This window comes from Equus asinus, chromosome 17 (assembly GCF_041296235.1).
Source record: "Equus asinus isolate D_3611 breed Donkey chromosome 17, EquAss-T2T_v2, whole genome shotgun sequence".
NCBI lineage: Eukaryota > Metazoa > Chordata > Mammalia > Perissodactyla > Equidae > Equus > Equus asinus.
The window spans coordinates 42,430,448-42,441,795 of NC_091806.1; the positions used below are offsets into that span (position 1 = coordinate 42,430,448).

The 11,348-nt window shown below is 61.3% G+C and overlaps 2 protein-coding genes across 3 annotated transcripts; both read left to right on the plus strand.

Annotated features, from left to right (window-relative positions):
* The first annotated feature begins 564 nt into the window (after positions 1 to 564).
* On the plus strand, positions 565 to 7,887 carry KCNK4 (potassium two pore domain channel subfamily K member 4). 2 transcript variants are annotated; one of them, XM_044762120.2, is made up of 7 exons: positions 565 to 669; positions 2,140 to 2,405; positions 5,295 to 5,418; positions 5,546 to 5,706; positions 5,857 to 6,043; positions 6,532 to 6,671; positions 7,216 to 7,887. In XM_044762120.2, exons 2-7 carry the CDS (start codon positions 2,217 to 2,219, stop codon positions 7,600 to 7,602), a joined length of 1,188 nt encoding a protein of 395 aa, XP_044618055.1. In that variant the 5' UTR covers positions 565 to 669; positions 2,140 to 2,216; the 3' UTR covers positions 7,603 to 7,887. The 2 variants fall into 2 exon arrangements, with proteins under 2 accessions (XP_044618055.1, XP_044618053.1); XM_044762118.2 differs by lacking the exon at positions 565 to 669 and adding an exon at positions 737 to 906.
* A 290-nt stretch (positions 7,888 to 8,177) lies between these two features.
* CATSPERZ (catsper channel auxiliary subunit zeta) lies at positions 8,178 to 11,271 on the plus strand. The gene is made up of 5 exons (XM_044762121.2): positions 8,178 to 8,336; positions 8,571 to 8,913; positions 9,751 to 9,830; positions 10,049 to 10,115; positions 11,036 to 11,271. Exons 1-5 carry the CDS (start codon positions 8,316 to 8,318, stop codon positions 11,143 to 11,145), a joined length of 621 nt encoding a protein of 206 aa, XP_044618056.1. The 5' UTR covers positions 8,178 to 8,315; the 3' UTR covers positions 11,146 to 11,271.
* Positions 11,272 to 11,348: the final 77 nt, after the last annotated feature.

Below are 11,348 nucleotides of genomic sequence, written 5' to 3' on the forward strand. Positions count from 1 at the left end.
TCTGGTAAGCTGCCTAGGCCCCCTACTGGCAAGGGTGGTCAGCCCTAGAGCCCAGCTTAAAACCACCCACCTAGGGCGGAGGACCCTAGGCAAGAGGAGGGTCTTTGGAGAGATGGGGTCCAAAGTGGGTAAGGGCAGAGAGGGGTGGAGTTCAGGACCCACCAGGGCCCTGGCTCTTCAAGCAGTCGGGGAGGGAGTGCTGGCACCAGTTCCATGCTGGGATGGGCGCAGGGGTGAAGACAAGGGATGGGGAACAGGAGTCGGCGCAGGAGGAGCCCCAGCATGACTTCCCAGAGCTGCGTCCCAACCCCACCTGGGCCACTTCCAGGTTGCCTCAATGGCTCCTCCACCCTTCTGTCCCACGGGGTCTCGTCTCTCATAAGTGCTGCGCCCAAAGGCCAGGCTATCCCCAGGGGCGGGGAGTTGAGGGCCCTTCCGTCCGGCAGTGGGCCTGGGAGATGCTGAGAGCTTAGCGTGGCGCCTGGCCGGAGAGGTGAGCCGGCTGATGTCCAGGCCGGGGCCTTACCGCTGGCCACGCTGGCTGGCCGGCGGGGCAGTGCCAGGGCTGTGGTCTGAGACTCCAGGCCCACCCAAGCGGCGACCCCTCTCGGATTCCTCTGACACTCACCTCCCGGGACCGGCCGGGACTGGGGGGCTGGGCGGCCGCAGGTAAGAGGCTGGGGGGGCGGCGCCGGCGGCGAGGGCGCGGCACCTAGGGAGGCGCGGCGCTGGAGGGGTTAAACGCCGGAGGAGGGGGGCTTCTGGCGGCGGGAGGGGGGGTCCCAGCCCCGGCGGCCGCCCGCTCCGCCCCTGCCGCCGCCGCCGCCTCCGCGGCCCAGCCGGCACCGGCGAGGCCGCGCGGGAGCCCGGGCCGCAGCCGCAGCCGCAGCCGCAGCGGAGCCGACAGTGAGTGCGGGGCGGAGAGGGCGGGCACGCGGAGACGGGCGCGGGGAGGCGGGCAGGAGTCCGGGCAGGGGCGCGCGGGGGGCCGCCGGCCGGGCGGGGCGCCCCCCTCCCGCGCGTGGGCGCCTCCGGGAGTGATGCGGCCGCGCGTCCCGCCGCCCGTCACGCTCCGAGGCGTCTGCGTGAAGACGCGGGGAGGCGGTGGGAGCGAGCGGCGGCTGTGCAGTGCGTCTGGGCGGCAGGCGGTGCGCGGTGGCCCGCGGTCTGTGTGTACGCGAGGGGGTGCACACGTGTGCGTGGACCTCTGGGTTGCCTCGGCCCGGCGCGCACGCCCCTGGGGGTCCGGTGTGGCCGGGAGTCTGGAGAGCGTGCAGGTGGAGTGTGTGCGTGCTGCCTGGGCAGCGGGCTGGAGCCGCAGGGTGGAGCACGGGCGCGCGGGTCTTTGTGCCCGCGTGTGTGCGCGTGGGCACGGCCGCCGGCTGTCCCGGGGGCTGACAGCTGTCCCGGGGGATGCTGCACTGGTCCAGCCTTTGTCGCCCCCGCCCTGCTCCTTCTCAGAACCCAGCACCCTCCCTTCCCCCCGCCCTGCCTCGCCCCTGCGCAGCGACCGGGACCGCCCCTGGGTTCCTCGAAAGCCCAGCGGGGAGCTGGGGGACCATGGAGGGTCCCCACCCGGCCCAACGGGGCTAGCAGCGGATCGGGGAGAGCAGGAGGGGAGGGAGAAGCCGCGAAGATGCTGCCGCAGCCGCCGCGGACGAGCCGGACCCGCCATCCCCATCCTCACCCGGCGCGGTCCGGGTCCGGCCTCTCTGCCCGCTTTCCCTTCGCGCGTCTCCGCGCCCCCTCTGCCTCCTCCTGGAAGGCTGGTTCCCCACGCCCCCTCCAGGCCCCGGCTTCTCCTTGCTCGCCCTGCCTCTCCCTCAGCAGGCTCAGTCTCTCTCCCTTCCACTCTCCTTCCTTCCCTTCCTGGTGCCCTCTTCTCTTCTCACACCCTGGAGTCCCTGCACAGGGGCTGAGGGCCGGGCAGTGGAGGTAAGGGGGAGGACAAAGGTGGGGTGGGGGGCACTGGGTGTGTCCTAGTACCAAGTGTCCAACCGGAGGGATGTGAGAAGAAGACGTCTGTGGGCGGCAGGGCTGGGGGCTCCAAGGACCTTTGGGTGTGTAGGGGTTGGAGAAAGAGGGTGTAGGGGTGTCAGGCCAGGTGACTGATCACAGCATCCCTGGTTCTGCCCGCAGTGACCGCAGCTCCCCAGGAGCCCCCTGCCCGGCCTCCCCAGGCGGGCAGTGGAACTGGCCGGGCTCCTGGGCGCGCCATGCGCAGCACCACACTACTGGCCCTGCTGGCGCTGGTCCTGCTGTACTTGGTGTCCGGTGCCCTGGTGTTCCAGGCCCTGGAGCAGCCCCACGAGCAGCAGGCTCAGAGGGAGCTGGGGGAGGTCCGAGAGAAGTTCCTGAGAGCCCATCCCTGTGTGAGCGACCCGGACCTGGGGCTCTTCATCAAGGTGCGTGGGTGGGCCAGAGCCCCTTTGCCGTCACGCATGACCCCCTGGCACTAGGTGCGTGCCGGTGGGGCCGTGTGCTGGGGTGCTGCTTCCAGATCGGCACCCCTGAGGGCAGGCTGCAGGGCAGACGCTGGGATCCAGGCCTCTGTTTTCAATATGGCGGCCATGGGGCCATTTATTTCCTTGCTGTGCCTGGCTTCGGCCTGTCCTCCTGGCCCGTCTCCTTCCGCGTGTGATGATCGTTCCATAAAGGAACGCCTGATGGAGGAAATGAATAAATCGCTGTAGCACATGAAATATGTTACATTTTCGCAGATCTAACTCGCGGGCTTAGGATTGCCAGATGAAATCCAGGACACCCAGTGAAATGTGAATTTCAGCAGAACAACCAATACTTTTTAAATATAAATATGTCCCTTGAAATATTTTTAGTTGCTGAATCTGGCAACCCTACACTGCTTCCTATACTTCTTTGAAGTCACAGATGCCTTAGAGAAGCCCAAGAACACTGTGAACACTCCCCTACCGGCAAGGAAAAGTGCGCATATAAACATGTACAGATGATTCCAGAGAGTTCCAAGACTCCCTAAAGGCGGTCCATGCCACCATGGATGCCAGGTTAAGCAACCTTTCCCCCCAGAACACGTGCTTATGATGTGGAGGCTAGAGGGAGGGCAAGATGGGGTCTGCTTTGGTCCAGTGACTAAAGAAAGTGCTAAGCTTCAGCCTTCTGGGGGACTCTCAGGGAAGCCCCTCTGTGGCTGTCTCTGATTTCTGAGTCACCGTCACATTAAAAAAAACAAGATTCAACTTTAATAAATTAACGTTCATTACTTTATTAAAGAGTACCCCTCTTTTCTGCCTGTTCTTTTGGAGGGAGGAGCCATCTCTGTGGAGGTCTCGGTGACCCAGCAGACTCCCAAGGGGGCAGGACCCGGAGCAGAGATGAGGGTGGGTGGGGTCAGGACACAGGCCACTTGACTTTGCCTCTGACACTTCCAGAATGCCAGGCAAGTCTCAGAGAGGCCTGGGCAGGAGAGTGTGTGTGGCCAGACCACAGGGCAGAGGGAGGGAGGGAATCTGACCTATTTTATCTTCACAATGGAATTGCTTTTTTCTTGGATAGAAAGCTAGAAGGGTGGGTGACACCTGCTTTATTTCTCTTCCCCAGTTGGTCCTGCAGCAATTATGCCCCTACTGTGTGCTAGGTGCTGTGTTATCCAACATAGGGTAAGCAGGAAAGTTGATATCAGGGTGGAACAGATGCAGGCTCTGCCTTGGAGGATGTCACATCTTAGGCGAGGGGACAGATCAATGGAGAGAAAGATCACTGTAGGATGCAGCAGGAAAAAAAAAGAGCTTTCCTTACTCCCTTCTTGGTTAAACATCTATTTGGGGTTGGGCTCTGAGGCTAGGTGCTGGGGGCAAGGGGGGAGACGCCGGGGGCCTTTGAGAAGAGCTGGCGATTGAAATGAGGCAGGTGAGACGGGTAGAAATTAAAGATGTGTGATTGGGTTGCAAGAGGCTTGCAGGCAGAGGAGCAGCATGAGCAAAGCTGGAAGCTGGAAAGCTCAGTGTTGTGCAGAATTCGGATTTCGCAGATGCCTAGTCATTTGAAGTAAAAATTAGAACACACAGGATGACAAAGTATTTTTTTTTGCCCTTAAGTAGTGAATTTATTGGAAAAGTGTTGCAAAATAAAATCACTTTTAAGCATACATTTCACTTTTTGGCTTTATTAAAAAAAATCACAGGCAATGGGATCGTCTCGGAGAATCTGGGGATGAGGTCACTGTCACTTGGCTTCCCAAATGGGAGTCCCGGGAGAGAAGACTGGAGAAAGCCAGGTTGGGGCCAGATTGGAAAATGGCTTCAACACTGGGCTGGGGAGTTTGGAGCCTGTCCTGCAGACGGCTGGAAGCTCTGAGCAGTCATTCTAGGCAGATTAATCTTGCTAATGAGGGCTGCAGTCAAAGAGAGGGGAGGCGCTTTATGGCTCCCGCCACACCCACTACCTTTGTGCCTTCACTCAGTGCTCCTGGGGGAAGGGCCCCTCTGCACCCCCTCCTCCTTATCCCCTCACCTCTGTCACTGTGGACAGGCTCTCTCAAAACACAGACTCTGCCCGTAAGGGACCTGCAGGCTGGCAAGAGAGGCAGGCGCATGGCCATCTCATTAATTTAATCATCTTTATTGAGTACCTACTATATAACACAGGGTTTGGCTTGGACTTCAGCGGGGCAGGCAGGGGTTCAGGTGTCCATGAACCTCGGTAAAATTGGATGCAAAATTTATTGATGGTGTATGAACCTTCCTGGAGGGAGGGTCCCTGACTTCCACCAGATTTTCTAAGGCGAGGGACTCAGACAGCCTTCACAGGGGCAGTGGGAGTGGTGGGATCTGTGGAAAGCTGGAAATCACCGGGCTAGGTGGGGAGCGACCTAACAAACATGCACTGCAGACTATGCTGTAAGAGGCTGACGTCTTCCCAACCGCTCTGTGAGGTCGCTGCTGTGATCATGGGCCCCATTTGATAGATGAAGCTGAGGCACGGAGGGACCTTGCCCAAGGTCACCTAGCACCCAGATTTGAACCCGGGCAATTTGGACCCAGAGTCTGTGCTCATGACCACTGTAAAACTGGAATTCTGTTGTGCGAAATTTGGGGGCCCCCGAGAAGTCCAATGTTTCTAAGACAGTGCGGAGGTCAAACAAAAGTGGGCCACCCAGTCGGCAAGGTCTGCTCTGAGGGACTGCCTTCAGGGAGGCCAGAGGGAAGGGGAGAGATGGGAGGGGTAGGAAGGGAAGCACCCTGGAGACTGGAGGGCCGGGAGGTGGCCAGGACAGGAGGGAAGGGCTGAGGTTCCTCCTTCTGCGCCTTGTCCTGCAGGAAGTGGCTGATGCCCTGGGAGGGGGTGCGAACCCTGACACCAACTCAACCAGTAACAGCAACCACTCAGCCTGGGACCTGGGCAGCGCTTTCTTCTTCTCAGGCACCATCATCACCACCATCGGTGGGGGAGGAGGCTGGGCATGCAGAGGGGGTCGAGGGGCAGCGGGGCTGTCTCCTGGGGGAAGGCACAGCGGGAAGAGGGGGGTGTCAGGCTGCCCCTAGACCTCCTGCACGGCCCCTCTGCCCAGGCTACGGCAACGCGGCCCTGCGCACGGATGCCGGGCGCATCTTCTGCATCTTTTATGCTCTGGTGGGGATCCCGCTGTTCGGGATCCTGCTGGCAGGGGTCGGGGACCGGCTGGGCTCCTCCCTGCGCCGCGGCATTGGTCACATCGAAGCCATCTTCCTGGTGAGCTGCCCCTCGCCCTTACGTTGGGCTGGCACGTGAACGCAGCCCGAAATCGCAGGAGCCTGGCGCTCAGGCTCCTGGAGGAGGGGGTGGGGGTGAGAGTGGAGGTTTCTGCGACTCCTCTGTCCTGCCTACTGCCCCTCCCTGCAGAAGTGGCATGTGCCACCAGAGCTGGTGCGAGTGCTCTCCGCGGTGCTCTTCCTGCTGGTCGGCTGCCTGCTCTTTGTCCTCACGCCCACCTTTGTGTTCTGCTACGTGGAGGGCTGGAGCAAGCTGGAGGCCATCTACTTTGTCGTAGTGACGCTCACTACCGTGGGCTTCGGGGACTATGTGGCCGGTGAGGCCACCTTTCTCATGCTGCACTTCCTTACCCACTTCATTCCTGCCAGGGGCTGAGCACGCCTGCATCTCCCTCCAAATTCCACATGGCAACTGTGCGCTTACACGCACAGTCGGATGGCTCCAACCCCTACCTCCAGTCACGGAATGCACCCTCACATTTTTGCACGGATGCAACACCTCATGCACACCTACATTCTTGCATGGCTGCGCCCCCATGCATGCTCCCACATATATTCAGTGCACCGCTCACGTACACTCACATTCTTGCACTTGAGCAACCCCACTTGCATGTTCTTATCTTGCATGACCTTCAAGTCATGCACACTCATCTTCTTGCATGCTTTTACAGGCTCTTTCCCACACATTGCCCTGGGGAGGGTGGATCCTCTCAATGATCTGGGAAGGGGGCAGTCAACTAGCGGCTCACTGGCTCCCCGCCTGCCCCACACTCAGCTTCTTTCTGTGCTCCCCGTGGTACCCCAGGCGCCAGCCCCAACCAGAACTCTGCAGCCTACCAGCCGCTGGTGTGGTTCTGGATCCTGCTCGGCCTGGCATACTTCGCCTCCGTGCTCACCACCATCGGGAACTGGCTGCGAGTAGTGTCCCGGCGCACCCGGGCAGAGGTAGGCGCCCCCGGTAGTCACCCGGCCTGGGCCGTGGTGCTGCCGCGCGGTACCTGGCAGCTGGTTGACCAGCCTGCCTCCCTTCCAGAGTGTGGGCTCCGCCAGGAAGGGACTGAGTGAGCCCCACTGTGCACAGGGCGGGCGAGAAAGGGATAAACTCTGGTTTGCAGGTGACTCCATCTCTGCTCTCAGATAGGGTTGTCAGATTTAGCAAATAAAAATGCAGGAAGCCCATTTTGTCGCCGTGCTCGTTGCGACCGTCTGAGGAGCTGGATGGAGGCGTAAAGGTCTCTGGGGCGCCGGAGGGAGAGCTGAAATAAAACTGGCTCTTTCCTGAAAAGGTCCTGAAGAAGAGGGCGCTTCGGGGCCATGGAGGAGGGGAGAGCATGAGGCTGGGTGATGAGCCTGTCCCTCCTCGGGCGGGCTGAGGCAGTAGGACCAGGTGGAAAAGAGGGGCGATGCTTGATTGGCGAAGGGGCGGGCTTCCGGGGTTGCGGACGCAGTGGAGACCCCGGGTCGAGGACGGCCTTTCTTCCCCGCGCAGATGGGTGGCCTCACGGCGCAGGCCGCCAGCTGGACCGGCACCGTGACGGCGCGGGTGACCCAGCGAGCCGGGCCCGCCGCCCCACCGCCGCCGGAGAAGGAGCGGCCACCGCTGCCTCCACTGCCGTGCCCAGCGCAGCCCGCCGGCAGGCCCCTGTCCCCCGCGCCCCCGGAGAAGGCCGAGCCGCCCTCCCCGCCCACGGCCTCGGCGCTGGATTACCCCAGCGAGAACCTGGCCTTCATCGACGAGTCATCGGACACGCAGAGCGAGCGCGGCTGCGCGCTGCCCCGCGCGCCACGGGGTCGCCGCCGCCCCCCCAATCCCCCGAGGAAGCCTGCGCGGCCCCGGGGCCCCGGGCGCGCCCGGGACAAAGGCGTGTCCGACTAGGGGCAGGACCCCAGGCCCGGGCCTCTCAAAGGGCTTCGTTCTTGCTCTCTCCCTGGCATGCTCTGCTTGTTTGACCAAAGAGCCCTCTCAGCGGACTGAAGCCTGGGGAGGAGGCTGCGGGTTGCTTGTCGGCCGCCTCCCCCTGCTCCCGGCCCTCTCCTCACTTCCTCCATTTCCAGACCCCCAAGGCTTTGTGTCTCGCTGTCCTGGCTGGGCCCGTCCCTCATCACACCTCACGCCTGTGCCTCAAAGCCTGCATCAATAAATGAAAACAGTCTGCACCACTGCGGGCGTGCCGGCTCCGGGGGACGCGTGGGTGTGGGAGTGCTAGCGTCTGGTCACCTCCGGGGCGAGTCAGGCCTCCCGTGACCCCCACGCCGAGCCCCCGCTCCTGCACCCACGTCGTTCAAGGCGTAGCCCTCTTGGCCGTGCTCCGGCCGGCGTCTCTGCCTGGAGGCCACCGGGTAGGGTCCGGCATGGGAATCTGCGAAGATGGGCTGTGCATCTCCAAGCTCAGCACAGCTCTTAGGGGGCTGGGGGGTGGGGTGGGGCAAAGAACCGCATCTGGTGTGGGGGGCTGTAGCTTGAACTTTCCCTGCGCGAGACACCCATCGCCATTCCGGAGCGGGACCCTGCCCCTCCCCCTTCCTGGAGCGTGACCCCCTCCTCCTCGCCCCGAGGCCTCTGGCGACTGGGTCCGTTGGGGCAGAACCATGGAGGACAAGCCTTTGAAAGTAAGAACTCTTCGCGGGCCCCCTCACCCTGTCAGCCCCCAGACTCACCCTAGGTCCAACCTGGGCCCCTGGCTATCCTCCCGCTCAGCCTTGGCTCCGGGCAGCCCCCAACAATCCCCACGCCCCACGGAGTCCTGGCCCTGGCAGGGCTCAGGATCCCCGCCCCCAGCCTGCTCCTCCTCCCCTCCCAACTCCCCGCGACCCTCGGCTTCCCTTGTTGTATGTGGCCCACAGGCCTTGGACAAGTCTTCGGGCCACCGTGCCTCAGGCAAGTCGAGCCAGCAGGACATCCGGAATCTATGGACCACGGCCACGCTGTCGCAGCCGAAGCTGAACGTGGCGCTGTCCGATGTCTGCGAGGACTCGGAGGGCAGCAGCGTGAGCAGCAGGACCCGCCAGTGGCGCAAGCAGACGGCCGGCCACGACTGGGACGCCAGCTGGGAAGCGTTGGAGGACAGAAAGGACAAGGACAGCTTCAAGCAAGAGGAGCTGGATGAGCACTCCTTGCTGGAGCTGGAGATGCGCCTCGACAGCTCCGTGGGAAGCCATGTAGAGGACGACGACGAGTCCAGGACCGGTCAGTGTGGCCTCACTGGGCGGTGGGCGCCCTCAGCCCAGGGGCCTGGCCAGGGCCTCAGTTTGTGTTGCTGTAAAATGAGGGGCAGCTGTAGGATCCGATTTTCCAGGATTCCCTGGGAGGGGTTCATCACCAGCGCTCATCTCGCAAACTTTAAGTCAACCGGACATTCTTGGAGCGCCCCCTACCGGGCAGGCGTCATACAATGGTCTGTGGTCTGGAGAGACGCGCCAAAAAACTGGCAAAGGCTGCGCGCTAGGACCCGGGCTTTTAATGGAATCACCGGGAGAGTTGAGAGGAGGGAGTTAATTCCTTGTCTATGGATTTGAGCTGGTTGAGGAGGTGCTTGTCCTTCATTCATTTAACCATTGGTTACAATTTATAAGTACTTCGTGCTGGGCGCTGTTTTGAACTCGCCGCCCCCCCCCCCCCGCCCCGCCCTCCCCCGCCCTTCGTCACGGAACTGGATCCGATAACAATATAATAACTGCCATTTATTGAGTCCTTGCTGTGTACCAGGCATGGGCTTCCCTTGCACGATCACCTTTGAACTTCACAACCTCCACAAGGGGCCATTCTGATGACCCCATTTTATAGATGAAGAACTTGAGGGTCAGAAAGTTTGTCACTGTCCCTAAGCCTCCCACAGTGGGGCAGTGTGGAACCTTGGTGGGTGGGACAATAAAGCCCAGGGTTGTAAACCACTGTCCTGTGTTTCCCACTAAGGTGGCAGCTGGAGCTGGTCTCCCCCCCCTCCCCCATGCCTACCTATCTCCTCTGCTCCTAGGAAGACCCAGCAGTCTGCTGATGACCCATCTCTCTTCTCTCTTCTCCCAGAAAAGCCTTCCTCAGTGTCATCGTTCAATATTGTGAAGCACACACACCATCGAGCCTACTGGATGGAGCAGCACAACAGGGTTGGAGGCACCGGGGGGGGGGGGGGAGACTAGGGGTTTCAGTGGGGTGGGGGACGGGCAAGTTGGGAGTTGCAGGGGTGAAGGGGTGGAGGTGATTTGTAGGGTGGAGGCAGGTTGGTTGGGGGTCTTGGGGCTGGAGGGAGAAGGTGGGGCAGGCACTTCAGCTGTGAGCACAGCTGGGGTCCCTTGGACATCTGAACTTCTTGCTGCCTCTCCAGCTGCCACTGCCCCTGATAGAACTCATGGAGAATGAAGCTCTGGAAATCCTCACCAAAGCCTTCCGGAGTAAGCCCTACCCCCAGCTCCCGCTACAGACCCTGGGGGACTGTGCAGGGCTTGGGTCTGTGGGAGTGGGGTTTCGGGCTGTGTCAGCTTCGTGAGATTCCCTTACCACCCACAAAGTTTCCAGGAGCCCCACGAAAAGTAAAAAAGTCAGGGGACCGCCCGGGGCATAGTGGTTAAGTTCACGTGCTCCGCTTCAGTGGCCTAGGGTTTGAGGGTTCATATCCTAGGTGTGGACCTACACCACTTGTCAAGCCAGGCTGTGGTGGCGACCCGCACACAAAATACAGGAAGACTGGCACAGATGTTAGCTCAGGGCTAATCTTCTCCACCAAAAAAAAGTAAAATGTTGGAGACCCAGTGGGGAGAGCATGGGGTGACCATCAAGGGTGTAGCTCCAGCCTTAGTGCAGCCCCTCTCTAGCTGATATGGCTTTTCTAAGGCTGTTTCTCCACCTGCCCTTTGGGCCTTTGTGTGCCCTTGGCCCCCTCCCTGGGTGCTGTGACGAGCCTTTGGACAGTGGATTATTTGAGTAAACCTCCCCTGGTTTGCCCTGCTTATGATATGAAGGGGGAGGGGACCTGGCTAATGGCTTAGAGTAGGCGGTCCAGGAGGTGTCTGCAAGGTTCAGGCCTGCAACATCTTCTCTAACCATGCCCTCATCCATTCTCCACCTCAACATCCCTATCCTGCTCCGCATCCCCGTTTGGAGCACAGATCTATGACTTGACCGTTTGAAATAAACAAAACCGGCAGGGCTCAGTACTTTGGAGATCCAAAGTTCCCCAAACTAACACAGACCCGAGCGCCAAGCGCCCCTGCTACCCCAAATCACCCGCGGTTCCTCGAATCACACATGAGGCACCCGCTGCTGGGGAGGCCATGCCCCTGCTCCCTGCCCTGAACGGAGCTCTGCCCTCCAGGCTACAGGTCGGGGATTGGCCGGGACCACTTCCTGACCAAGCAGCTGCAGCGACACATCGAGGGGCTCAAGAGGCGCCAAAACAAGAGGCTGCACGTCTCGGCGCACTGAGAGCACCGCCTCGGGCTCAAGTGACGGCCCGACTCCGGCGCCGGTCCCTGTCCCGTCCCCAGACCCAAGCTCGACCCTGTCCACGTGGAATTTGGGCCCTAGAGAAATAAAAGAGTCTGTGCATGGTCAGCGAGTCAGTGCGTGGCTGCCCGCGTGAGGCGGACGCACGCGGCCCCGCCTTTCCCCGTGACCTTCACTCAGTC